This window comes from Lampris incognitus, chromosome 8 (assembly GCF_029633865.1).
Source record: "Lampris incognitus isolate fLamInc1 chromosome 8, fLamInc1.hap2, whole genome shotgun sequence".
Classification (NCBI taxonomy): domain Eukaryota; kingdom Metazoa; phylum Chordata; class Actinopteri; order Lampriformes; family Lampridae; genus Lampris; species Lampris incognitus.
This window is the reverse complement of record NC_079218.1, coordinates 189681-215664: the sequence shown is the minus strand read 5'-3', so window position 1 is coordinate 215664 and position 25984 is coordinate 189681. Positions and strand designations below refer to the sequence as shown.

Below are 25984 nucleotides of genomic sequence, written 5' to 3'. Positions count from 1 at the left end.
ATGATCAGAAGAGGTGATGATCAGCGAGCAGCAGTATGGTTTCATGCCACGAAAGAGCATCACAGATGTGATGTTTGTTTTGAGAATGTTGACTGAGAAGTATAGAGAAGGCCAGAAGGAGTTACATGGTGTCTTTGTAGATTTAGAGAAAGCATATGACAGGGTGCCAAGAGAGGAGGTGTGGTATTGTATTAGGAGTAGTAGGAGTAGGAGTGGTGCAGGATATGTATGAGGGCAGTGTGATAATGGTGAGGTGTGCGGTAGAAATGACAGATGGGTTCAATGTGGAGGTGGGATTACATCAAGGATCAGCTCTGAGCCCTTTCTTGTTTGCAATGGTGATGGACAGATTGACAGACAAGATCAGGCAGGAGTCTCCATGGACGATGATGTTTGCAGATGACATTGTGATCTGTAGCAAGAGTAGGGTGCAGGTTGAGGAGAGCCTGGAGAGGTGGAAGTTTGCACTGGAGAGAAGAGGAATGAAAGTCAGTAGGAGCAAGACGGAATACCTATGTGTGAATGAGAGGGAGGACATTGGAATGGTGAGGATGCAAGGAGTAGAGGTGACGAAGGCATATGAGTTTAAATACTTGGGGTCAACTGTCCAAAGTAACGGGGAGTGCATGACAGAGGTGAAGAGAGTGCAGGCAGGGTGGAGTGGGTGGAGAAGAGTGTCAGGAGTGGTTTGCGACTGAAGGGTACCAGCAAGAGTTAAAGGGAAGGTTTACAAGATGGTTGTGAGACCAGCTATGTTGTATGGTTTGGAGACAGTGGCACTGATGAAAAGACAGGAGGTGGAGCTGGAGGTGGCAGAGATGAAGATGCTAAGATTTTCACTGGGAGTGACAAAGAAGGACAGGATCAGGAATGATTATATGAGAGGGACCACTCAAGTTGGACGGTTTGGAGACAAAGGACGAGAGGCAAGATTGAGATAGCTATAGCAGCTCACATACCGGCTTGCATAAGGTGTCATTTATTTGGTATATGTCCATTTTTGGTGAAAAAAACCCCATCTTTTATCTGGCTGTGTACAGCCCTGCAGTGACATAATTTATGACAATGACCTAGTTTATGTAGTTTATAAGGTTTGTTTTACTGAGTCATGGAAAAAGTGTTCAAGTTAACATTTAAAAGAAGCCATCTACATGTCTGGTAATCGTGCAGATTGTCTGGGTTGGGTACAGTAATGAAATATCCCCAATGTAGTCTTGCATAAATATCCGTTTAAGAAGAAACTGGTTGGCTACTATATGTCACAGCAGCATACCTGTCCAAACAGAGTAACTATGCAGAATGTAGAGTACTGTTTAACTAAGCTGTGATGGTTTCCAAATAATAATGCCACTACGGGGGGAGGGGGATTTGTTGGGGTTAAAACTCACCCCATGGTGTTGAAGTCATCATCAGGAGGGACGTAGTCTTCATCATCGCTGGTCAGGCCCAGTTCAGTACCATAGCACTGGTGGACAAAGTGCCACAGCTCTTTTGGACATAAGGGCTGAGGGAGGGAGGGAGGGTGTGAAGGGAGAAGTGAGAGGACAGTGAAAGGAATAAAATTAAGAGTGGGTTTAAGGAGAGGAAAGAACAGTGAAATATGAAATTGTCAGATAAAATACACATTTACAAAGAAAGTGCAAACAGTTTTTTGTTGTTCAAAAAACGAGTACGTCTCTCACCTTTTCCAGGAGTGCATTCTGCCACAGTCTGAACATCATCATGTACGTTCGGTCCCTCGCTCCAAAAGAGGTGAAAAAGTGCTAATAAGAAAAGAATGGTGGGGGGGGGGGTAATAAAGTTTAACAGTAAGATAAAGAGGTGGTCATGACTCAAAATGCTGCCCTCCACCTACCACTGAAGGGCAACTACAGTTTAGTGGGATAACTCAGAGAGGACGTGGACAATGGGGTTTATTAATTCAAAGAAAGAGGTGAAAACAATAATTTTATTTCAGAAAAGGTGTTTAAGGTTTTAGGCTGACAGATCAACATAGATTCTATCTTCTGCAATTACAAAAGGATCAAAATGAAATTATACAAGTCATATTAATTTCATTACATACAGTAAGATGCATGTAAATTGATTTTTATGGACTTTTACAAGAGGATTAGTCAACGTTAGTGAATTGTCTCCCCTTCAAGGCTTTATATGAGAAATCGTTAAAGGGACAATTCACAGATTTTCAACCTTTTCCAAGTCTATCTGTGGCAGGGATCGCAGCGGCAGTTGTTCCCAATCGTTTCGGCACTTCTGGCTCGGCAGTGAAACCGAATTTTTCCGAGTGACGTGTCATGACGTCACTACTTCCTAGCGGGGTTTCTGATACTGTAATCTACTCGGGTCGGACCCTTTAGTCGTCTGGTTAACGTAGTCGCCCGTGGTGCGGGAGACACGGGTTCGCGTCCTGGCTGTCGCGGTACCTGGGCTGCCCCCCCCCCCGAATTCGCTACGATAAGTTACAAAACTCTATTCTACTCTAGACACACTGTTTAAAAACACATCCCCGATCTCTCGGCTAAGCTACGTTTCCGATGGTGTAAATGACGTCCAGCAACACAGTACAGAAGATGCCATAGAGCTCTGGACGTGGCGCCCGGGTAGCGTAGCGGTCTATTCCGTTGCCTACCAACGCGGGATCGCCGGGTCGAATCCCCGTGTTACCTCCGGCTTGGTCGAGCGTCCCTACAGACACAATTGGTCGAGTCTGCGGGTGGGAAGTCGGATGTGGGTATGTGTCCTGGTCGCTGCACTGGCGCCTCCTCTGGTCGGTCGGGGCGCCCCCGGATCGGCGGAGATGAGGTGGAGCAGCGAACGGGGCGGCTCAAGAGAAGCTGGGTAATTGGCCGGATACAAATTGGGGAGAAAATTGGAAAGGGAAAAAAAATGGAGCTCCGGACGTCACGTGACTAGTTTTGTTTCCACGGCCATTTTGGCAGGAAGAAAGGCGCGTGCACTGAGCAAAAATGAATGGCGCCAGCGTCAATTTCATGCCGTCAGAGTTCACTGCGCATTTTAATGCCAAAGACATTGAAGGCTATATTGCGAAACTTGACAGATTAAACATGACTGACCCTTATAATGCCCCCGGGGTGCTTTTCACGACTATTGAAACAGCCGGAACGGGCAAGGTCCCAGACCTGCAGTACCCAGACATCTACAGTCACCTGATCAACTTTCCTTCGTCCTATTCTGGGGAGTCTTTGAAAGCCTACAAAAGCCTGGAGGAGGGGTACAAATGGACGAAATCTGGGTTCGTAACAACTATTCAGCGTTGGAATCTACCGAGTAAAACTTGCTTTCTCGTCACTGGGAGGGTAAGTGTCCCTTCCTGTGAGTTAAAGTTAGTATAAGCAGTGGGCAGTGTAATGTCATGGGTCATCACTTGTATGTAGCGTTAGCTAGGCTGCATCCTCCATTGACCAAGGCTTAACTACATTATCACTGGCACCACATCATACATTAAGTTATACCTTTATGCAGTGTTGTAGTTCTCGAGACCGGTCTTGGTCTCGAGACCGGTCTCGAGACCAGGATCCCATGGTCTTGGTCTCTTCTTGGTCTCGGACATAATTTGTCTCGGTCTTGTCTCGGATATTGGTCTTGAATTTCTCAAATTTGTATCGAGTGAAAATTAAGTGGAGGCGATTTAAAAAATAATAGGTTGGCGAGAATTAGCCGGTAGGCTGCGCTGCAGACACACACAGTCATCCACGCACTGAACACAGATTGTAGCTGGATGCGTAATTGACCAAGCTCGAGAACACATTTTACATTCAACGAACGTTACTGTTTTCTAAATGGCTATTTAATATCGGAATGGGAGGCTAATTAATCACCTACCTCCAAAAGTAGAGTCGCTACTTTGGCCTTTTTCTTAGATAGGCTACAGTATGTTTAAAGTTGACTGTAACAGATCATATGAAGCATCGTAGCCTACTTTTCAGAACAGTATAGCTTTTTACTAAACTATGACTAATCCGTGTATTTACGCTAACAGGCTACGTGTATTTTAGCACAATGTAAACATATTTGTATTAACCATTAGCGTGAAATGTAACCCAGTCCCATTTCCTCATTCGCTAAAATAGATTACGATCGTAATCAACACAAAGCAGAAAGCGGAGTGATACTAAAGTGAAGTCCCAGTGATGTTGTACTGAATATCAGCACTCACTGGCTGCCTCTCGTCAAATCAAAGTACTTGGTCGGAACTAGCTAACTGTTGTAAATGTAACCCGCACTTTGCGTTCGGCCGTCGTCTCCCTCCACGCCCTGGGACTCTGCGTTGTGTTTGTTGTGGTATGATGTTTGCGTGGAAAAGGAAGGAGGCGGAGGCTTGGGATCGTGGCTGAGACCTGGACACTTTACTGGCACTCGCTTACACTTCACCTCTCATCTATCAGCTGGCCGCTGGCCTCATCATACTCACAGCTTCCGGCAGACAAACAAAAAACCATGTGATCAACGTAGCCTTTTGCCCGGGACAAGACTTAGGGGTACGGTGTTGCAAGAGGGACAAACATCGCCATTTGCGGCATTCCCAGGGGAACATACCGCGTAACAGTGCCACCCTGTGGCGGATTTACATTACTACCTTACATCTACCCCTTCTTTAATTGATGGCGTCCCAGCCATCAGACCAAACAAAACAAAACAAATAAAACTTATGAGCATAAACATTAAAACAGATCACACTGAAAGTGACGTATTAATACCATGAGTTGCATATGAAATGTAGATGTGTAAATGCAATCTAAGTAAATAAACCATTAATAAAACTTGTTTTTTTTTTTTTTCGTGGATTATACGTGCCTTGCTACTCTCTCTGCTATGGCCCTCTGCCACAATGTCCAGCCCCTCTCTATCTTCTGCTGTTCCTCTTTTGATCTCACCACCTGTGACTCGTAAGACAGTTTCTTTGGGGGACGTCGAGTTCTCTGTGGGTTCCTCCTCAGGCTGGGGCCATCAAGTGCGTTGGTGTCACTGACATTTAAGTCCTCTTCCCCCCCTTGACTCACTTTTTCGGCTTCCTCCCCCATTACCTCCATGCCATCCACCTCCCAGTCCCCCATGTCAGACTCAACTCCTGCACTTGTTGCTGCACCAGCCCGCTCCACCGGAAGAAACATACACTGTGTAAGAAGGTTGCGGTGAACCACTCTCTTTTTCACCATCCTCTGTTCGGACCACATACACAGGTATACTGGGTTGTTTCTTCACCACAATGTATGGGCGTGACTCCCATCTGTCTCCCAGTTTCTGCCGTCCCTCCACATGACATATTTTGACCAAGACTCTGTCCCCTGGGCTGAAACCTTGACTCTTTGCCTTTTGATCATAGTACCTTTTCTGCTGCTCTTTTGCATGTCGTGAGGCCTGGTTAGCCTGAGTATAAGCTTCCGACAGACAGTCATGCAGTGTCTGGACATATTCACTATACTCACATGGCTCTTTGGTGGTAGAAAGCCCAAAAATCAGGTCGACTGGGAGTCGTGGATGTCTACCAAACATTAGGTAATACGGTGTGTACCCAGTAGAGTCATGTTTGGTGCAGTTATACACATGTGTCATTGCATCCACATACTCATGCCAGTGGGGTTTCAGGTGAGGCTCTAGTGTCCCCAGCATGTCCATGAGAGTCCGGTTGAACCTTTCGGTGGTGCCGTTACCCTGGGGGTGATAGGGGGTTGTGTGTGTCTTAGTGACACCAGTACACTTACACAGCTCTTTCACCACAGCACTTTCAAAATTACGCCCCTGGTCTGCATGTAGTTTTGCTGGGAATCCAAACCGACAGAAAAAGTTCTTCCACAGTACCTTCGCCACTGTACAGGCTTTTTGGTCTTTAGTGGGATAGGCCTGGGCGTACCGGGAGAAGTGGTCAGTGACAATAAGCACATTTTTTATGCCTCCCTTTGATTTCTCCAGAGTCAGAAAGTCTACACACACAAGTTCCATAGGAGCGCTGCTGTGAATACTGACCAGGGGAGCCCTGAGGCCTGCAGTCGGAGTCTTTCTGAGGCAGCACCTTTCACACTGCTCACACCAAGCCTTGATTTCCTGGAACATCTTAGGCCAGTAAAATCTCTCCCTTATCACCTGCAGCGTTCTCTCAAACCCTAAATGCCCTGAGTCATCATGAAGTGCAGTCTTGACGGATGTGTGAAATCTCTCTGGTAGTACCAGCTGCTCTACTACTCCACTTTGACAGTCTTGGACCTGACGATACATTATTCCATCCCTTACTAATAACCTCCGCCACTCTTTTAAGAGAAGGCAAACCTGCCTGCCACCACCAATCCTCTCGCTGCGGCTCGGTTTTTGGTTCACACTTTTAAAGTGCAAAACGGGACCGATTACAGCATCCTCTTTTTGCCCTGCACGAATCTCCTGTTTTGTCAATGCAGGTAGAGAGTCCATCCCCACATCTTGATAGGATTCACCGAGCGTGTGTGACAGAGGTTCTTGATGCTCAGGTCCCTCTGAAGCGGAGCTTTCCAGTTGTTGGGGAGATTGTTCCTCTACACACCTTTGTACTTTGGCTGATACAAGCTGAGGGCAGGTTTGCAGGACTTGGGTGACCTCCTGGTTAGACAGCCGGGAGAGGGCATCAGCGTTCGCATTATTCTGTCCCCTTCAATACTGCACATCAAAATCAAATGCTGACAGCCGAGACACCCACCGCTGACCTGTAGCATCCAATTTTGCAGACATGACATACTTGAGGGGGTTATTGTCTGTCTGGACTGAGAACACCCCCATATTCCTCTCCACAAGCTCTTTTAGGAGGGCGCACTGGCGCTCATTCTCCACTGCTGCCTCACTTATGTCCACCCCACCACTGCTCACAACTTGGTGCAGACACCGGTATGTCTCTTTGTTCTCCTCATTTTGATGACAACCCTGTTCCGTGGCTGAAAAATCCACAACACTGTCCACCAGGAAGGCGCTGGCCAGCTGTGTGTGTGGTTTGATTGTGACAGTTTGTTGGGACAGGTTCATCACTCTGACAGGAGCACAGCCTTTCTTCACATCTGCAAGAACTTTGGCGACCATAAGGTCCTGAGGAAGCCGAATGGAGGCGTGGCCTTCAATTAGCGCTGTGTATGTCTTTCTTTGTGGGCCAGTTTTGATTTTGCACATTAAGTCCATCTCTTTCCCTCCCGGGATGCGTATTTTACGGCCAGTGTACACAGCAGGGCCCACCATGTCGTCTGCTCCTGTATATTCAGTGTCGCCAGTTTCCAGTAAAGCTGTGTACCACTCTGGATGGCTTTCCTTCACCCGCTGAAGATATTGCTCCCCATAGGTTGCTTGGAGGTGCCTCCTGGCGGCACGGACGACATTAGTTCCCACAAGCAGTGGGACGGAGGAGCGATACTCGGAGTCAGGGACAACAAAAGCCGGCACTCTCTGGAACTCTTTCCCCAGCACTTTCAACTTAATACGCAGGACACCAGAGTAAGGCACATCCTGACCTGCTGCACCTGCTATGGGTATTTTAGAGGGCCGTAGTTTCTGTCCATGGAGGTCAGGGTGGTTGCACCAGTATCCGTGAGTAATACTGGTTACCTGAGAGCCGGAATCGATAAGAGCCCTGCACTTTAATCCATTGACTTCCACCTCACCCTCATTCCTGGGACCCACAATAGGAATGTCCTCTACTCCATCATCAGTATCGCTCACCTGCAGTGGGGGGTCTTGCTGCTTGCCCATGGTTGCCCCAGTTACCACAGGCTCTAGGCGTTTAAATGCTGCGTTGAGTGGGGCGTGGTGCTCTCTGCGGAGGTCGCAGGCTGGGGTCGGTGAGTCCAGGGCAGACTGGGATCTGGGAGCACCGCTCGACATACTCGGGCTATATGCCCTTGCTTCCCACACCGGTAGCAAACAACACTGGAGCCCTGAGTAACTGTTCTGGGAGATGGTTGGGGCCTTAGTGGGGGTGCAGGGGCTGGTGCAGGGGTAGGTGCAGCAATTCTCAACTCAAGGTGAGCCAACTTGGTCACCTGTTCTTCTTGGCTAAGAGCTAATTTCTTGAACATATCTTTAAGCTCTGTCCACTCTGAAGTGTGTTTTGACCTCTCTGACCTCATATTGGTATCACATTCTGATGTTTCCTGCACCTGGGTGAGCGCTTTCTTTGTCTTGTGTTGTGACTGGAACTTCTGAGTCTCTTTTGCAAGGTTTCTAAGCTCTGCTTGCAGCTCCCGGAAACTCCAAAGCCTGGGCTTCATTGGTGCGATCCTTGCATACACCATCTCATCCATAAGCCCTCTTAGAAACTGTCGAGTGAGTTTACTATCACGATCAGGAAATTGCCTGCCCCCTCTCTGACTTTCCTCTACCGCTCTCAGTGTTGCCTCCAGAGCAATAGCATAAGAGCAGGCAGACTCTCCGGACCTCTGGCTGCGCTCATAGAAGTCGGCTAGTGGATCAAGTGAGCCTTGTGTGTCGCTGTATTCAGCCCTGAGCTCCTCATACGCCTTCTCTGGAGTCTGGTCGTGGGGGGGTAGGTTCAGGACTAGCTTCCTGGCCTCACCGCTCAGGTGTCGCACAACAGTCGAAAAGCGGAGGTGTGTGGGGAGCTCGGTTGCCTCCAGAAGGTACTGCATATCACGAACCCAGTCTTCTACAAGTATTTTGCTGTCTGGATTGCCAGTGAAGATTTGGACATTTTTTACCTGATGAGTTTGCATGAACCCACCATATGCAGCTGGTGGAAGGGTTGTGTTGGCTGCGGCTCTGACGGCAGCATTCATTGGGGGCTCATACGGACGTGGGTGCATGTGCGGGGTGGTGGATGGGTGTTGTGGGAGTGTGTTGTGGTACATGACAGCTCGAGGGTCTGAGGCAGGGGCTGTGTGGTTAGGGGCTACATGTTGCACTGCTAGTGGGGTGGTCACCTCTTGGGGGTAGAGGGCAGCAGGCTGTGACATATGCAGCTGGGGGATTGATCCATGCTGCAAACTTTGAAGGGTCTGGCCAGTAGAAGAGAGGTAGCTCATAATGTTCATCATTGGTGGCATTTGAAAGCTTGGCATGAGGGCCTGGGGCACAGGGGGATTATATGCAGGACCAGTGTAGACCTGGGGTTTAGGCTCGGCAGCAGGGCTTTGGTAAGGAGGGGTGTCTGGGTGGGTCATGGTCGGCCGCTGTACAGTTTGCATTTCCGTGGAGGTGGGGCACGAGAGGCTGTGAATGGGCAAAGGGTGTGTGTGCTGGTTCACACTGGCTCGGGCCGGGGGATTAGGTTCCACTAATATCTGTACAGCTGGAAGGGATGCACTGGGCAGGCTGTAGTCTGGCCTGCTGTTTCGGTGGATTGGTTTGGTAGCTGGGCTTCTGTCAAAACATAGTGAGGGTGCTTGCATTGGAGCTCTAGAGGCTGGCAAGGTGGGTGCATGAGCTGGAGTGGAGTAGTGAATAGGGTAAGGTGACAGTATTGGGGGTGGTGGAGTGAGTGGTGCACTTAGTCCTGGGTATGGGGGCTGCTGACTGCTGTGGTGGTCTTGAGGGAGGATCAGCTGTTGGGTGGTGGTGGGGCTAGTGAAGTAGTTGTTAAGCTTTGGCCTCACTGATTGCTGTTGATTTGCAGCACTGGTGGTTGTTACGCCCTTGCTTGAAAGGTGGGGTTGTGTCTGGGCTGGAGTGTCACAGTTGTGGCTGGCTGTGGGTATCGGGGGCAGTTGGGAACCCGGTGTGGCAGCAGAGGCACCTTCTTGCTTTGACTGATAATCTGCATAGTCACTGAACATTTTGATATATTTTTTTCTAAATCACTATGACTGGTGTAACTGTTGGTGTCAAAACAGATGACTATTAATGATTCACTGTGTTCACAGAATAAGTTTAGCTGTGTATGCAAAATCTCCCCTTTTTTTCCAGTAAATATATCAAAAAACAATAATCACTATCAACTCAAAACTCACATTAAACTTGAGTCAAAATCAGATGGTCAATACACAACCCTTAACCAAAACCAAAAAATTATGAATGATATATATCAGCATAATGTTAAACACAGTGTTCCTATAGCAGGATCTCACATAGCACACTTTTACACAACTCAAATAACAGTTAAGTTTATCGAAATATCCTAAAAAGTCCTCAAATGGATATAGCAAGCTTTCAACAGTCTTTAAAGGATATTTGAAGAGGTGAGTATCTTGCCAATGCTGCAGCGCCGATGACAGTAGTTCAGTCCACCACACTGTCCAGTCACTGAAGGTAACGCAGTTCAATGCAGCAGCAAAGGCGAGGACGCGAGTCTCTGTATCTCCTTGGATCTCGAAGCACCACGATCCGGGTCACGGCACCATGATGTAACCCGCACTTTGCGTTCGGCCGTCGTCTCCCTCCACGCCCTGGGACTCTGCGTTGTGTTTGTTGTGGTATGATGTTTGCGTGGAAAAGGAAGGAGGCGGAGGCTTGGGATCGTGGCTGAGACCTGGACACTTTACTGGCACTCGCTTACACTTCACCTCTCATCTATCAGCTGGCCGCTGGCCTCATCATACTCACAGCTTCCGGCAGACAAACAAAAAACCATGTGATCAACGTAGCCTTTTGCCCGGGACAAGACTTAGGGGTACGGTGTTGCAAGAGGGACAAACATCGCCATTTGCGGCATTCCCAGGGGAACATACAGCGTAACAGTGCCACCCTGTGGCGGATTTACATTACTACCTTACATAAAGATGCCATTCCTTCCTTTCTCGTTACCATGGGCAACTGTGTACGTTAACGTTACTGTTCCTTTCTATTGCGAGCCACGGCTCAGTTCGTTGTGATTCTCGCTGGGGAATACGCGCACACTAGCTAATAATAATTAAGTTAATTAATAATGGCTGCGTTGTCGTCAATAATTCGCTTCGGGTACACTAATCACAAAGAGTTTGTGTCCAATATGAAAAAGAAGCATCAAGCCGTCTGCAAGTTTTGCCACAAATCGATCACGGAGACCGCTGGGACAACATCAAGCTTCTACAGGCATTTGGAGCCATAAAGCCATGACAGGTTAGTCATTCGTGCAATAGCTTTTATATTGTTAGCTAAGCAAGCCAACTGTTCCATTTTGGGTCTTTTCTCATGTAACGTTCGCTCTTTTGGGCGAGTCAACTACGGTGATTATGCTAGACTAGAGCTAGCATAGCTAGTTATATAGCTAGCTCACGCACTTGGAATGTTTAAATTCAGTGTGAAACTGGAATGCGCCCCAGCTATTTATTTTGTACAGTTTTCTAAATTAGCTAACATTAGGTAGCTAGCTGTGAATTAAAGCAATTTCCAGCATTAAATCTTATAAGAGCTAGTATTAATAGCTACAGTATGATACAGCTAACGTTATCGATGTATGGTTTCCTATGGAGCTAAGGTAGCTGGCCTTTTCTTCCTTTAAAATTAGCTTAGCTTGCAGCTAGCCAGCCAAATCGTTACCAGACACAGACTTCGGTGTTATACGGTACATAACCTGCATTTATTGCATAATAACGTTTAAAATAGTCACCTATTTTAAATATTAAAATAGTCACTGACACCGATGTGTAAATATTCTAATACTTCTGTATGTAGCTAGCTAATAGCTATTTGCTATTTTTAAAATTTCATTTAATCTTTCTTTTCTTTCTTTTTTCCATCTCCACCTAACAGGTTCAGTGAATATAAAGCTGGAAAATTTACTTCATTTGAGCAGACCTCTCAGCCAAGTGTGTCATCCTTTTTACAGCCCCGGGTGCAGCAGGTGTACAGTCAAACCTCGACTAGACAACAGGCCATCAACAATGCAGTAATATGTGACTTGATTGTTGGATGCTGTTTGCCTCTGTCACTTTTGGAAAACGACAACTTCAGACACTTTTTGAAAATTATGGATGATCGATATACCCCAATGTCAAGGAGAACCATGACAGACAAACATATCCCTCATCTAGTAGATAAGGTTAAAGCACATATTAAATATGACCTGCAGTGTCAGGCTTACATCTCAGTGACAGCAGACATTTGGTCTGATCGAACCTTGCGTTCTTTTTTAGGGTTAACTGCACATGTGTATAGCAGCACCAAAGATGTATTTGAGCTTAAGTCTTATCTCTTGGACTGTAGGCGTTTTACTGGACGACATTGTGGCGAGAACATTGCCTCTGCATTTTATGAGATCACGGAAGAATTTGCAATCAGTGAAAAGATTGACTACATAATAACAGACAACGCTTCCAACATGAAATGTGCTTTTAAAGTTAAAATGCCGCAACAATCAGATGATGCGCATGATAGTGGAGACGAGGTGGGAGACCTTGATGATGATGATTTATGGGAGGATCTGGAGGATGAGGATGGCAGTGCAGATATAACAAGGAGTACCTCCAGACAGCGTTTGTCATGCTTTGCTCATTCTCTGCAACTGGTAGTAGGAGATGGCTTAAAGGAAACTAAGTGTCTTTCCGGTGTGATTGCCAAAGCTTCAAAACTGTTGTCTTTGTTACATTTCAGCACTTCATTTAAAGATAAGTTTGAAGTCACTTTTGGCTATGGACGCTCTATCCTAGCAGCAAATGACACCCGCTGGAACTCCACTTTTAAGCAATTGAAAGCTATCACAGCATTGGATCACAGCATTCTCACAGACATGTGCTCTGACTTTCCTAATGTTGTTTTCTCTCCATGCAAGTGGGCTCAGCTCAAAGAACTCTGCACCATTCTTGAGCCTTTTGCAGAGGCTACCGACCTCACACAAGGTGAGCAACTGGTGACAAGCAGCCTAGTTGTCCCCACAGTTTTGGACATTAACACCCACCTCATGAGGATGGAAGAGACGAGGTGTCTCTGTCGGCCTTTAGTCAGAGCACTTAAAGAATCCTTACACAGGAGGTTTTCTGGCATATTTGTTAGAACAAAAATGGATGAAAGCAAGCAGCACCATGAACCGTCTGGTGAGGATGTGTACTTCATAGCTGCCATGCTTGACCCACGTTTTGGACTCAGCTGGGTGGATATGGATGTTCAGTCTACTGAAAATGTCATGTCCCCTCAGGTCAGAGATGAACTCGAGGTCACTCAAAGGTCAGTACACACACACACACACACACACACACACACACACACACACACTGCTTTCACTGCCTGATGGCTCTGTGTACATACAATGGTAGTTTAGGAACAGCAGTAAATATAATAAATGACAAAATGGTATAATTTAAGTCATAAAAGACTTAATGATCTTTTTCTTTGTTTATTTTTTTCAGACACCTTGATTACAGAAGCAAGGGCCATAGGAACAGGATCCCCTCCGAAGGATCCCCATAGTGCACAACAATCTCAAGAGGAGTTACCTCCACTCAAGTGTCCAAGACTATTGGCAAGGTACCAATGGCGTAGAAAAAGTCACAGTGGTGACCGAGACTCAAGCATAGCATCACAAGTACAGAAGTACTTTTAGACCATTAAAGACTTCCATGATGAAGACACACTCAGTTTTTGGGCTAGGAACGAAGAGAAGTTCCCCAACCTACATTCCCTGGCTCTTAAAGTCTTGTCTGTGCCTGCATCTTCAGCTCCTATTGAGCGTGTATTCAGCAGAGGGGGCCTTATCATGAGGCCTCACCGTTCACGATTGGGGACAAAAATGTTGTCATATCTAATGTTTCTTAGGTGTAACCATGCACTACTGTCTAAGTAGTCTAAGGTGCCCATGCCCATGTTGGCTGGTATATAAAATGGTTTTATACTGAGTAGACCAACAGACTTTCTGTAGACATAAAACATGTTGTAAACATTAAATATTATTTTTTTGCAAACGTATTCACTTCTCTTCTGATTACTGTATTTTCATTGTTTAAGTGAAAGCATGAACTGTATCTAATTCCATTACATTTTTACAAATAACCTGATGTTTATTTGTACTGTATTGTTGAATGCGTTGCTGCACTGACCAAATTAATGTGAAATCTTTGCTTGCCTTTAACCAGAGGGAATCTTTCCTTTTTTAACGTTGGTTTATTCAGAAAGTTATGTTATCAGCCATCCTATGTTATACTGACTGGTATTTTTAAAAGGCTATGCATGAGGATCAATGAAATAATTTTCTCTTCTGACTGTGTAAGTGTTTTGTACAAAGGCTTCATTCTGAGTAGAAAATGTATAAATGCCATTATAATACAATAATATAGCTATTGTAAAGGGTATACAAACTATTCTATTCTCGGTCTCGGAAAAGACTCGACTTGTTCTGGTCTTGGTCTTGAACTTGTTCTCGACCACCGTTGGTCTTGATCTTGACTCGGTCTCGGCTAGGAGGAGTCTTGGTCTTGTCTTGGTCTCGATTGAGGCGGTCTTGACTACAACACTGCCTTTATGATAAACAGCAATTACTGTAAAACACTTTGTTCGCTGTAGCTACATTTCACGGTTTCTAAAAAAAGTGTTCACTGTTGTTGAGTTAACTGTGCATGATTCAATATAGGTATAAAAGATAGTTTCATCAGTGTTCACTGTGCTTTAAGTTAACCGTGGGAGGGCTACAGTGAAAATAGCGAACATTAAAATGTAGTGAACATTCAGGTTTTACAGCATCGCGCAAGTGCCATGAATGTTTTATTACAGGTGAATCATTCCCAAAGACTGAATGACCCTCAGTTGAAGCCATGGGTGGTGGTCAGGAATGATGGGGTTGTGTTAGGAGCCCACTGCAATTGCACAGCTGGACTTGGTGAGTGCTGCCGCCATGTGTCAGCTGTGTCATTCAGGGTATGGCAGCATAACCATGGAAGAGAGGAAGAGATAGCTGTAACATCAAAAAAGTGCAAGTGGGCCACACCAAGTGAATCTTTGAAAAGCGTGGAATATCAGCAAGGCGAGGACATATTTTTTTAACAACCATTCCACCAGCTTCCCCATCTCTGACCCATACTGAGCAAGCCCAACTCTAGCAACAACCTCTCCAAAAGCTGTACACAAAAGGGATAGATCATAAAACCAGTGGTCCTCTCTGTTGCCAGAGTATGCAGCATCCTATGTGCCAAAAGCTGTCATGCTACATCTATCAGAACCCCTCACAAATCTTTATGACAAGCAGGCAAGAGATGTCAACCTAGCAGAGTTACAAGACCAAGCAGAAGCACTGTTTGAACACATAACTGTGACCAAAGAACAGGTACATCGTTATTTAGGATTAATGTTGTTTGAAATGAAGCCAAGAGCTGATAATAGTCAAATCTAAAATTAAACATACTGCACGTGTATGCTGTCAGTATAAAAATCAGAGGTGCATTTGCTGACTTAGAAATGTAATTGTGTAACAGTTTGAAACATCATATTTTCAGAGTGATATTGTAGAGGAGGAGACTTGAGCACAGTCTAAGTCCAATATCTGGTTTGATCAAAGAAGCGGTAGGATAACAGCATCTACCTCCAGAGCAGCCACAAAGACAGACACCAAAAAGCCCTCAGTGTCCCTGATAAGAAAAATATGCTACCCACAGTCTCATAGCTTCACCACTGAGGCTACCAGGTATTTATGAGTAGAGAAGTTTTAGCAGTTGGGCTTGTGTGCTCCACGAATTCCACTCAACCTCCACTCTGTTTTATAACAACGTTGATTGCATAACAGCCTGTGGTCTGTGAGATTAATGTTTATGTTAATACATTGCTGTTAGGCATTAGTACTGTCTAAAAGATATTGAAACTCATCATATTTTTTTCCAGATGGGGTTGTAAGCATGAGGAGTTGGTAAGAAAATACTATGAAATGCAGCATTGCCTCTCACACTTGGATGTCCTGGTAGAAACTGCTGGATTCAGGATTCCACCCTTACACCCATGTATCGGGGCCTCACCTGATGGATATGTTTCCTGCAGCTGCTGTGGTTCAGGTGTCATAGAAGTAAAGTGCCCATTTTGTGCAAAGAATCTCTCTGTAAATAAGGCAGCAAACTGTGTTGCAGACTTTTGCCTTGAAAAACATGAGCAAGGAACCATCAGGCTGAAGCAGGGCCATGCATACTGTTACCAAGTACAAATGCAGCTATATTGTGATTTTATCCTTTGGACTGAAATGGAAAGTACTAGACCTTTTGTGGAACGTGTGACACCAGATGTGGCATTTTTTGACAAAGAATTGGAATGTGCTAGAGACTTTTTTAAGAAATGCTTCATTCCAGAGCTGCTTGCCAAGTATTTTTCTGCTCCAAAGCCAGCAGCAGCATTTGCTAATCCTGGTCAACAGTGGTGCTACTGTTGTGAGCCTGAAATAGGGAACATGTTGGTCTGTGCATCAGGTTTTTGTTCAGTTAAAAAGTTTCACCAAACTTGTCTTCACATGAAAATAATTCCTAAACAGTGGATATGTCCCAGCTGCAGAAAGGTAATTAGTTCACCAAAAAAAACAAAAAAAACCTCAAAAACTAATCAGTGGTGAGAAGATTTGAAAAGGAGTTAATGGCCCCGTTTTGTAGCCTTCTCATAGCAAATTGATATTTTTAGGGCCAATAAAACATCAGTTTCTCTTCAAAAGGAATTTGTCACAAGCAACAAGAACTGTGAGAAAAACAGGTTTATTTACAGTTAACTAACTGAAATTAGTTCATAGTCAAAATATACAGATGTCCAATGACCACATTATTCAGTCCACAAGTTAATGTCTTTAAGTATTGTATGGTGGCCACATCTGTTGTGAGTTACATGACACCCCATCTATATCTTTTACGGGATCACCGAAAGGGTACAACAGATTCAGAGACATTTGTAAGAGCGCAACATACTTTTACAATTTTACCGAGGTAGGTCACGTCATTTTCTCTATGCTACTGTTGGGCAAAGGAGAAGGTGGTAGCTCCTTGCTGACATCCAGGGAGGTTGGCTCTGATCCAGCAGTGTCCTTACCCCCTCCCTGGACCCCAGTAGCCTGGTCTACAGAGGAAGAGGGGTCTGACACCCCACCTCCTCCCACCGCACTTTCAGTCCCGGCTTGGTCGCTGTTCCGGCTGAAGTAAGATGCGAGGTGATCTTGGAGAAGGATGATTATCCAAGGGCGGCTGTGCAGCTTTACTCTGTAGGTAACCTCTGAGATCCTCTTCAAGACTAGGCAGGGCCCCTCCCAGTTGCTGTTCAGCTTTGGGAACCATCCCTTCTTTCGCTGTGGGTTATACACCCATACATTGTCCCCCTGCTCGTACTCTTTGCGGTGGCAACGTACATCATAGGCTCTCTTCTGCCTTTCCCCTGCAGAAGCCATATTCTCTTGAGCCAGCTGATGAGTTGCCTCCATCCGGTCCTGTAGTGCGTCTACATAGTCCTGGCCTGGCGGCCCTTGTACTGGTGGGTTTGGCGGCTTGCCAAAGACCAGATCCACAGGCGTCCGTAGCTCCCGACCAAACATTAGTGCAGCTGGGGTGCACCCCGTAGACACCTGAGTGGCCGACCAGTATGCCATGAGTACCAGGGGTAGATGGCGGTCCCAATCCATTTGATGCCTCGCCGTGAGCATGGCCAGTTGTGTGACCAAGGTCCGATTGAACTGCTCAACCAGGCCATCACTTTGAGGGTGGAGGGGAGTGGTCCTGGTCTTCCGCACCCCAAGGTGATGACACACCTCCCCAAACACCTGGGATTCGAAATTGCACCCCTGGTCACAATGAAACTCCTCTTGCACCCCAAACCGAGTAAACATCCCCTCAATGAGGCAGTCTACCACTGTGGCTATAGATTGGTCAGGGATGGCATAGGCCTCAGGCCACTTCGTAAAATAATCCATCACTGTGAGGCTGTAGCGATTACAATCCTCTGTCACAGGGAATGGCCCAACCACATCCACTCCATTTCTTTCCATGGGCGCGCCCATGGAAAGAACTATGCTACTGTTGGGCGAAGGAGAAGGACAGGGGGAAGGCATGTCCAAAGGCAGCGAGAGAGGAGGAAGGGTAGGAGTGTGGAGGTGAGAGTCGGAACTTTGAATGTTGGCACTATGACTGGTAAAGGGAGAGAGCTGACTGATATGATGGAAAGAAGAAAGATAGGCATACTGTGTGGGCAAGAGACCAGGTGGAAGGGGAGTAAGGCCAGGAGTATTGGAGGTGGGTTCAAACTCTTCTACCATGGTGTGAATGGGAGGAGAAATGGGGTAGAGGTAATTCTGAAGGAAGAATATATCAAGAGGGTGCTGGAGGTGAAGAGAGTGTCAGACAGAGTGATGAGTATCAAGATGGAAATTGTAAGTGTTATTAGCGCATATGCCCCGCAAGTTGGGTGTGAGGTGGAAGAGAAAGAAGAATTCTGGAGTGAGTTGGATGATGTGGTGGAGAGGGTACCCAAGGAAGAGAGAGTGGTGATTGGAGCGGACTTCAATGGAAATGTTGACGAAGGGAACAGAGGTGATGAGGAGGTGATGGGTAGGTATGGTGTCAAGGAGAAAAATGTGGAAGGACAGATGGTGGTGGATTTTGCGAAAAGGATGGAAATGGCTGTGGTGAATACATATTTCAAGAAGAGGGAGGAACACAGGGTGACATACAAGAGTGGAGGAAAGTGCACACAGGTGGACTATATCTTATATAGAAGGCGCAATCTAGAAGGGACTGGAGACTGGAAGGTGGTGACAGGGGAAACCGTAGCTAAGCAGCATCGGCTGGTGGTCTGTAGGATGACTTTGGAGACCAAGAAGAGGGAGATAGTGAAGGCAGAGCTGAAGATCAAATGGTGGAAATTGAAGAAGGAAGACTGTTGTGTGGAGTTCAGGCAGGAGTTAAGACAGGCACTGGGTGGTAGTGAAGAGTTGCCAGATGGCTGCAACCATTGCAGAAATAGTGAGGTAGACAGCTAGGAAGGTACTTGGTGTGTCATCAGGACAGAGGAAGGAAGAAAAGGAGACTTGGTGGTGGAATGAGGAAGTACAACAAATTATACAGAGGAAGAGGTTGGCAAAGAAGAAGTGGGATAGTCAGAGAGATGAAGAAAGTAGACACGAGTACAAGGAGACACAGCGTAAAGCGAAAAGAGAGGTGGCAAATGAAAAGGCGTATTGGGAGTTGTATGACAGGTTAGACATTAAGGAAGGAGAAAAGGACTTGTACCGATTGGCTAGACAGAGGGACCGAGCTGCAAAGGATGTGCAACAAGTTAGGGCGATCAAGGATAGAGCTGAAAATGTGCTGACAAGCGAGGAGAGTGTGCTGAGAAGGTGGAAGGAGTACTTTGAGGGGTTGATGAATGAAGAAAATGAGAGCGAGAGAAGGTTGGATGATGTAGGGATAGTGAATCAGGAAGTGCAGTGGATTAGCAAGGAGGACGTGAGGGCAGCTATGAAGAGGATGAAGAGTGGAAAGGCAGTTGGTCCTGATGACATACCTGTGGAGGCATGGAGATGTTTAAAAGAGATGGCAGTGGGGTTTTTAACTAGATTGTTTAACACAATATTGGGAAGTGAGAGGATGCCTGAGGAGTGGAGAAGAAGCATACTGGTACCGATTTTCAAGAACAAGGGCGATTTGCAGAACTGTAGCAGCTACAGAGGTATAAAGTTGATCAGCCACAGCATGAAGATATGAGAAAGGGTAATAGAAGTTTAAGAGGAGGGGTGACGATCAGCGAGCAGCAGTATGGTTTCATGCCAGGAAAGAGCATCACAGATGCAATGTTTGCTTTGAGAATGTTGATCGAGAGGTATAGAGAAGGCCAGAAGGAGTTACATTGTGTCTTTGTAGATTTAGAGAAAGCATACGACAGGGTGCCGAGAGAGGAGGTGTGGTATTGTATGAGGAGGTCGTGAGTTGCAGATAAATATGTAGGAGTGGTGCAGGATATGTATGAGGGAAGTGTGACAGTGGTGAGGTGTGCAGTTGGAATGACAGATGGGTTCAAGGTGGAGGTGGGATTACATCAAGGATCGGCTCTGAGCCCTTTCTTGTTTGCAATGGTGATGGACAGGTTGACGGACAAGATCAGGCAGGAGTCTCCATGGACGATGATGTTTGCAGATGACATTGTGATTTGTAGCAAGAGTAGCGTGCAGGTTGAGGAGAGCCTGGAGAGGTGGAGGTATGCACTGGAGAGAAGAGAAATGAAAGTCAGTAGGAGCAAGACGGAATACCTATGCATGAATGAGAGGGAGGACAGTGGAATGGTCAGGATGCAAGGAGTAGAGGTGACGAAGGCATATGAGTTTAAATACTTGGGGTCAACTGTCCAAAGTAACAGGGCATGCAGGGGAGAGGTGAAGAAGAGAGTGTAGGCAGGTTGGAGTGGATGGAGAAGAGTGTCAGGAGTGATTTGCGGCAGAAGCGTACCAGCAAGAGTTAAAGGGAAGGTTTACAAGATGGTTGTGAGACCAGCTATGTTATATGGTTTGGAGACAGTGGCACTGATGAAAAGACAGGAGGTGGAGCTGGAGGTGGCAGAGTTGAAGATGCTAAGATTTTCACTGGGAGTGACGAAGAAGGACAGGATCAGGAATGATTATATTAGAGGGACCACTCAAGTTGGACGATTTGGAGACAAAGCAAGAGAGGCAAGATTGAGATGGCTTGGACATGTGTGGAGGAGAGATGCTGAGTATATTGGGAGAAGGATGCTGAATATGGAGATGCCAGGGAAGAGGAAAACAGGAAGGCCAAAGAGGAGGTTTATGGATGTGGTGAAGGAAGACATGTAGGTGGCTGGTGTGACAGAGGAAGATGCGGAAGACAGGAAGAAATTGAAACAGATGATCTGCTGTGGCGACCCCTAACGGGAGCAGCCAAAAGTTGTAGTAGTAGGTCACATCATTTTATCTGTCAATGTCAGTTAAACCTATGGGGGTAGTGCTTTGCAAAACTGTATTTTTTACGTAGAACTCCAACCACTCTTTCGATGTGTATCCTAAGAGATGCTAAGCATCTGGTGTTCTCCAAGTCATCAGGATCTAATTGTTTCTTGCCACGAGTGAATGCTGGAATCTTTAATTCAGCTTGGTAAGAATGGATGGACTCTCTGACATTGAAACCTCTGTCTGCCAACACTAGGTCCCCTCAGAACAAATTAGATTAAAAAAAAACCACTTTGCTCTGTGATGAACTTATCACTTGTGTGGCCTCCCTATCCATTAGAAAGGAAACAAATGGAACCTTGTGGGCAAATGGCAATTAAATATTTCATTGTATGGTGTGACTTGTATGTTGAATAATACTGAGCACTGGCTAATAAGTTACTTGGTTTCTCAATAAATATTTCAAAACAGTCAATAATGCAAACTGTCTTTACAAAGTTACTGTTCCTAAATGCATATGGAAGAGATTTTCTTAATGATTCCCTGTCAGGCCATATAACAAGACTTGGCACTAGTCTACAAAACATTACACTAATGTTTGAAAAGCTTTGAAACAGTGGTTGAATCAACGCCAAAATAATAAGACAAAAACTCAAAAGACATTCATTCTAAGCTTAATTAAAGCTAGCATATACTGCTGAAATAATGTTAGGCCAGAATTATGTTTGAGATAGGGAGCTACAAAACAAAAAACTGCCATCAGTAGTGAATATGTTGGTAAACCAGTGAGAATATTAACCTCTTTATCATTGTTTTGTAGACTCATCTCGTTCAGTCCAGTTCTACTCATTTTTTCCTTTTAACAACATATTTTCAGTTCTCAGAGCTTGGCATTCCAATTCAAGAGATGTAATGTATTTCTTACAGTTTTCATTGGAACATGGTGGAGTTGCTGGATCATCATGATCATCAGGAATAGGCTGGAAATAATTTTCAAGTTGTTTGTGGGTAGATTCCTTCACGGACGATTCTCCTGTGAGAATCTGGTCTGCAGTAGGTGTTTGCTGCTGTCTTGAGGACAGTCTGTTGGAAGGATTACTGCTGCAGCTGATGACTTCTTTGCTTGCGCTCTTCTTTGTAGTTTGCTCTTCTGTCTTCTGTTGAATATACGTATCTAACTGCATTCTTCTTCTCTTCTCTGGGGATGGTACATGCTTGAAGATGGATGGGACGTAGTCGGGTGACAGAGGATTATCACTCTTTTTCCCTAAAATATAAGTAAATAGAAATGTCCAGTCACATTTTAGTGAGGGTTAGGGTTATGGTTAGTTCTTTTATCGTAGCCTTTGTTAGCCCTGCAAAATCCACGCCATAATGCATAGGTTGAACTTGCCTTTTAGTATAATAAAATTGTCAGAAACTGTAATAAAAGCCTGTTAAATAAATATTATGTTAACGTTAGGAAGTGTTGTATTCTGTACCTGATATGAAGGGGTCACTACACAAGCGGAATCCGTTGCTTGTGGGGTCCCATCGCTCAGTTTTCTTGTTTGCTTCTAGCATGTTTTAGAGCAGTAATCCATTTATGTCATCTTTCAGGATCTTTAGGAATCCGATAAAATGCTCTCCCTTTTACTTGTCCACGACTGTTCTGGCATCCCGGCGCACAACAGCTATCCACCATATTCACTGTCTAAATACAGCAGGCGAAGAGACTTGCTGCTAGCTACCAGTCATTTGCCCAGCAATAGGCCCGCTTTCCTGCCAAAATGGCGATGTTTTGATTTCGACTATTGCGTGACGTCAACTACCGGAGCTCTATAGATGACAATACAGAGGCTTACTTCCTGGAGCACCTGGTCATTCCTCTGGGGTGATGGTTCTGAGGTCTCATGACACCTTGATTGCAACTGCCAGATGCCAGGCAGAGGGCAGCCTCATCTAGATCATGGACAAAGCAGACCTCTATTTAAGAGTCCACGGTAGAGTCCGGCAAGTCATGCTTGGAGAGTACAATCCCTTCTACATCGACCAGCCTGAGAACCGCTACCCTGTCGCTCAGCGCCAACCTAACCTGCCCAAACCTCAGCTGGCAGACCATTTGCATGCATCAGGGCCAGGACTTCATCTCATTGCCCTTAATGCACCTCAAACTGGTAACATGCAAGGAATTTGCTGTGCAGAATTCCTGTGCTTCCAGCAGGCCCGTGCACTGGGTCTGAAGGGTACCTTCAGAGCTTTCCTGTCCTCCAAGCTTCAAGACCTTTACAACATCGTCCAAAAATCAGACAGAGATAGCCTCCCCATTTTAAATCTCAAGGATCAAGTGTTGTTTAGCAGCTGGGAGTCACTCTTCAGTGTGAACGGAGGCAAAATGAGGGATAATGCACCAATCTACTCATTTGATGGTAGATATATCCTAAGGGACAGTGCACGGCCAGAGAAAATGGTCTGGCATGGTTCAAGCAGCAAGGGCCACCGGCAGACAGACAACTACTGTGAGACATGGCAGGCGGGTGACCAAGCTGTGACAGGCCTGGCGTCACCGCTGCAGAGCGGCAAGCTCTTACAGCAAAGCCCCAGTAGCTGTTCCAGCTCCTACATAGTCCTCTGTATCGAAAACAGCTACATCACACACTCCAAAAAAAGAAATCCTTTCCAATCTAAAAAAATAAGAATGAAAATACAGAGGGTTACGTGCAATGCATTCTGGTTTTTGTAGGTGGTGTTGTAGGAAGTGAGCAGGACAACACTGATTTCTCCATCAATATAGTACACAGTGAGGACTTTATTGCTTTAATCAATTACGTTACTCCTCAGTCCAGACTGCACATACACAAAAACATCGGTGAAATGTTCCTTTCATAGACAAACGCCAACCCTCCTTAAATATTAAGATGTTCTTTTGCTATGTATTTGATCTTACACGCCGCTTTCTCGACCCAATTTTTGCAACTTAGTATGGGAAAAACATGTAAGATGTAGCGATGCACCCAAATTCAGAGGCCAGTTTGGACCTAATCCTTTTAATTCCATCCTTGTTATCAAACTGGACTTTCAATTAACAGGTAAAATCAGCTGCTGTAAAGTAATGTTTTCTATCCTGACAAATACGAATGAAAGTATCATCAACCATCTGTAAGTGTCCCTATAAGGTTGGAGGATAATAATAATAATAATAATAATAGTAATAGTAATAATAATAAATCAAACTTATGTATCACTTTTGTAATACTCAAAGTGGCTTTACAATAAACGGGGTGGAACAAGACAACAGATAAATATAACACAGACATACAGGGGTGGATGGGAAGGGGGGGCTACGAGAGGGAGAAGCGGCAGCCACACATGATGCTAGCAGTACTCTCTCTCCGACTTGGACAGATACAAAAGGGAAAGAAAAACAAACATCATAAATCACATAAATCACAGATGAAGTCTGAAGAGGTGAGTCCCGACCAATGACCTGAATCAGTAACGTGCAGTGAGGTCCATGGCTGGGTAGGCAGTGAACTATATTTATTTGTGCCAGAGAGAGGCACAAGCAGACTCTGCCTCAGCAGCCTGCATTCATGAATGCTAGCTTTGGGAGCAAGCCATCCTGAATAGGGCATGCCTTTAATTGATAAAACAACAAGTTTTACATGATTTTTTAAAAACATTTTTTACAACAATCTTAATAAATTAAAGTAAATAAACAAATAAGTAAAAATTGTGACTTTTATGATATTTAGGTTTTTTTTGTTATTAGCCTGGGTGAGGCACTGCCTACCCTACCTCCCCTGACTGCACATCACTGACCTGAATGTGGGCAGACTGCATCAGTGTCTGATGCGCTTGGGGAGGGAGTTGAGGGAGGGAGCAGGTCAAGCGCTCGGTCCCCAGCCTGCCCCAGACCAGGGGTGGACTAGAGGATGGGGGGGCATGAGAAGGCAATGGAGAAATGTGTGTCTTGAGACGGGATTGGAAGAGTGGGAGGGATTCTGAGTCACATACAAAAGACACATACACACTTAGACACATACAAAAGGGAAAGGATGGTTAAGAGTGTGCGCTGCTCACCTTGTCATTGTCAGTGCACAGCTGGATGGCATTGGGGATGAGACGGGCAGTCTTCTCCTTGGTCATGGAGCAGATGTCCTTCAATCGAACCATCAGCTAAAAAAAAAAAAGACAGTCTTCGTCAGATGAGAGGATGAAGACTTACATTGCATTACTGACAATTGTAAATGGTGGATACATAACCGTAAGATGAAAAAAGTATTCATGGGTGAATACAAATACAATGTGAGATATATCTGAAATAAATGAAATGCGTGGGACTCAGATATACGTATTTCTACATGAGGTGAGTCTAGCTACGAGACACACACTGGGAGTCAATCCGGTAAGACTGGGAGTTTTCTCACCAGGGTTTCCCATCGGAAGATGTTGCTATAGAAACAAATCCAGTTCTCTGAGAGGTAGAGGCGTCCCTGCAGGAGGATGTCACGCTGAAGGGCACAGGAGTAGTCTGGTGGGGGTCAAATGTGAAAAGGTAAACAAGTATCCTACCTCATCAAGATGGCCGCCGCGAGGCTTGCCCCGGTTCCTGCTCTGCTGCTGTGTCTTGCACTTTTGTCTATGTTTTATGTCAGAAAAGCATCGTGTATGTGGAAATACAACCATGAGTAGTTGCTGTACATCAGGAGGACTACATCTGGCAATTTGGGACTATCTTCCAATATTCCAGAGGATATACTGGTTGTAAATGTAACCCTATTCTTCTGTCTGTCAGCCCGAACACCCCTTGAACAGTCTCTGCGTTGTGTTATTTTTTAATGTACACTGACTCCGGGGTGGATGGAGGGAGAAGACAGTTGTACAGACTGGAGACAGGAGTCCTGATGGCGGTTGAGGCAGAGCAGGTTCTCTGCATTTATTAGCTTCCTCACACACAGCACCACTCGCAGCATACAGGCAGCTTGTAATACAGTACGGAACTGGCTCTACAATAGCCACGGAGGGACAAAAGACTCAGAATTCGGCAACACTCAAGAAAGAACAAATATGTGCCAACAATGCAAGATCACCCTCTGCCGGCAATTAAGTGTAACTCACTTCCTTACGTCTACACCCGCTATGTTTGATGGCATCCCCGCTATCAGATGAAGTTCACAAGTAGCCCATAACTCAAAACACAGCCATGATGAGGTGTGTGTGTCATGGGGTATGTACATGTGTATGAGTGTCACTCTCTGCCACCCTTCT

At 45.5% G+C, this 25984-nt stretch overlaps 1 protein-coding gene across 1 annotated transcript in view; it reads right to left on the bottom strand.

Moving 5' to 3' along the window:
* LOC130117027 (protein Aster-B-like) overlaps positions 1-25984 on the bottom strand; it is a 95538-nt gene that overhangs the window by 46226 nt on the left and 23328 nt on the right. The window contains exons 6-9 of the mRNA XM_056285163.1: positions 25144-25247; positions 24797-24892; positions 1683-1763; positions 1389-1504 (exon numbers count right to left, since the gene is read on the bottom strand). Coding sequence (XP_056141138.1) covers positions 1389-1504; positions 1683-1763; positions 24797-24892; positions 25144-25247 — 397 coding nt within the window. The remainder of the gene's footprint in view (positions 1-1388; positions 1505-1682; positions 1764-24796; positions 24893-25143; positions 25248-25984) is intronic.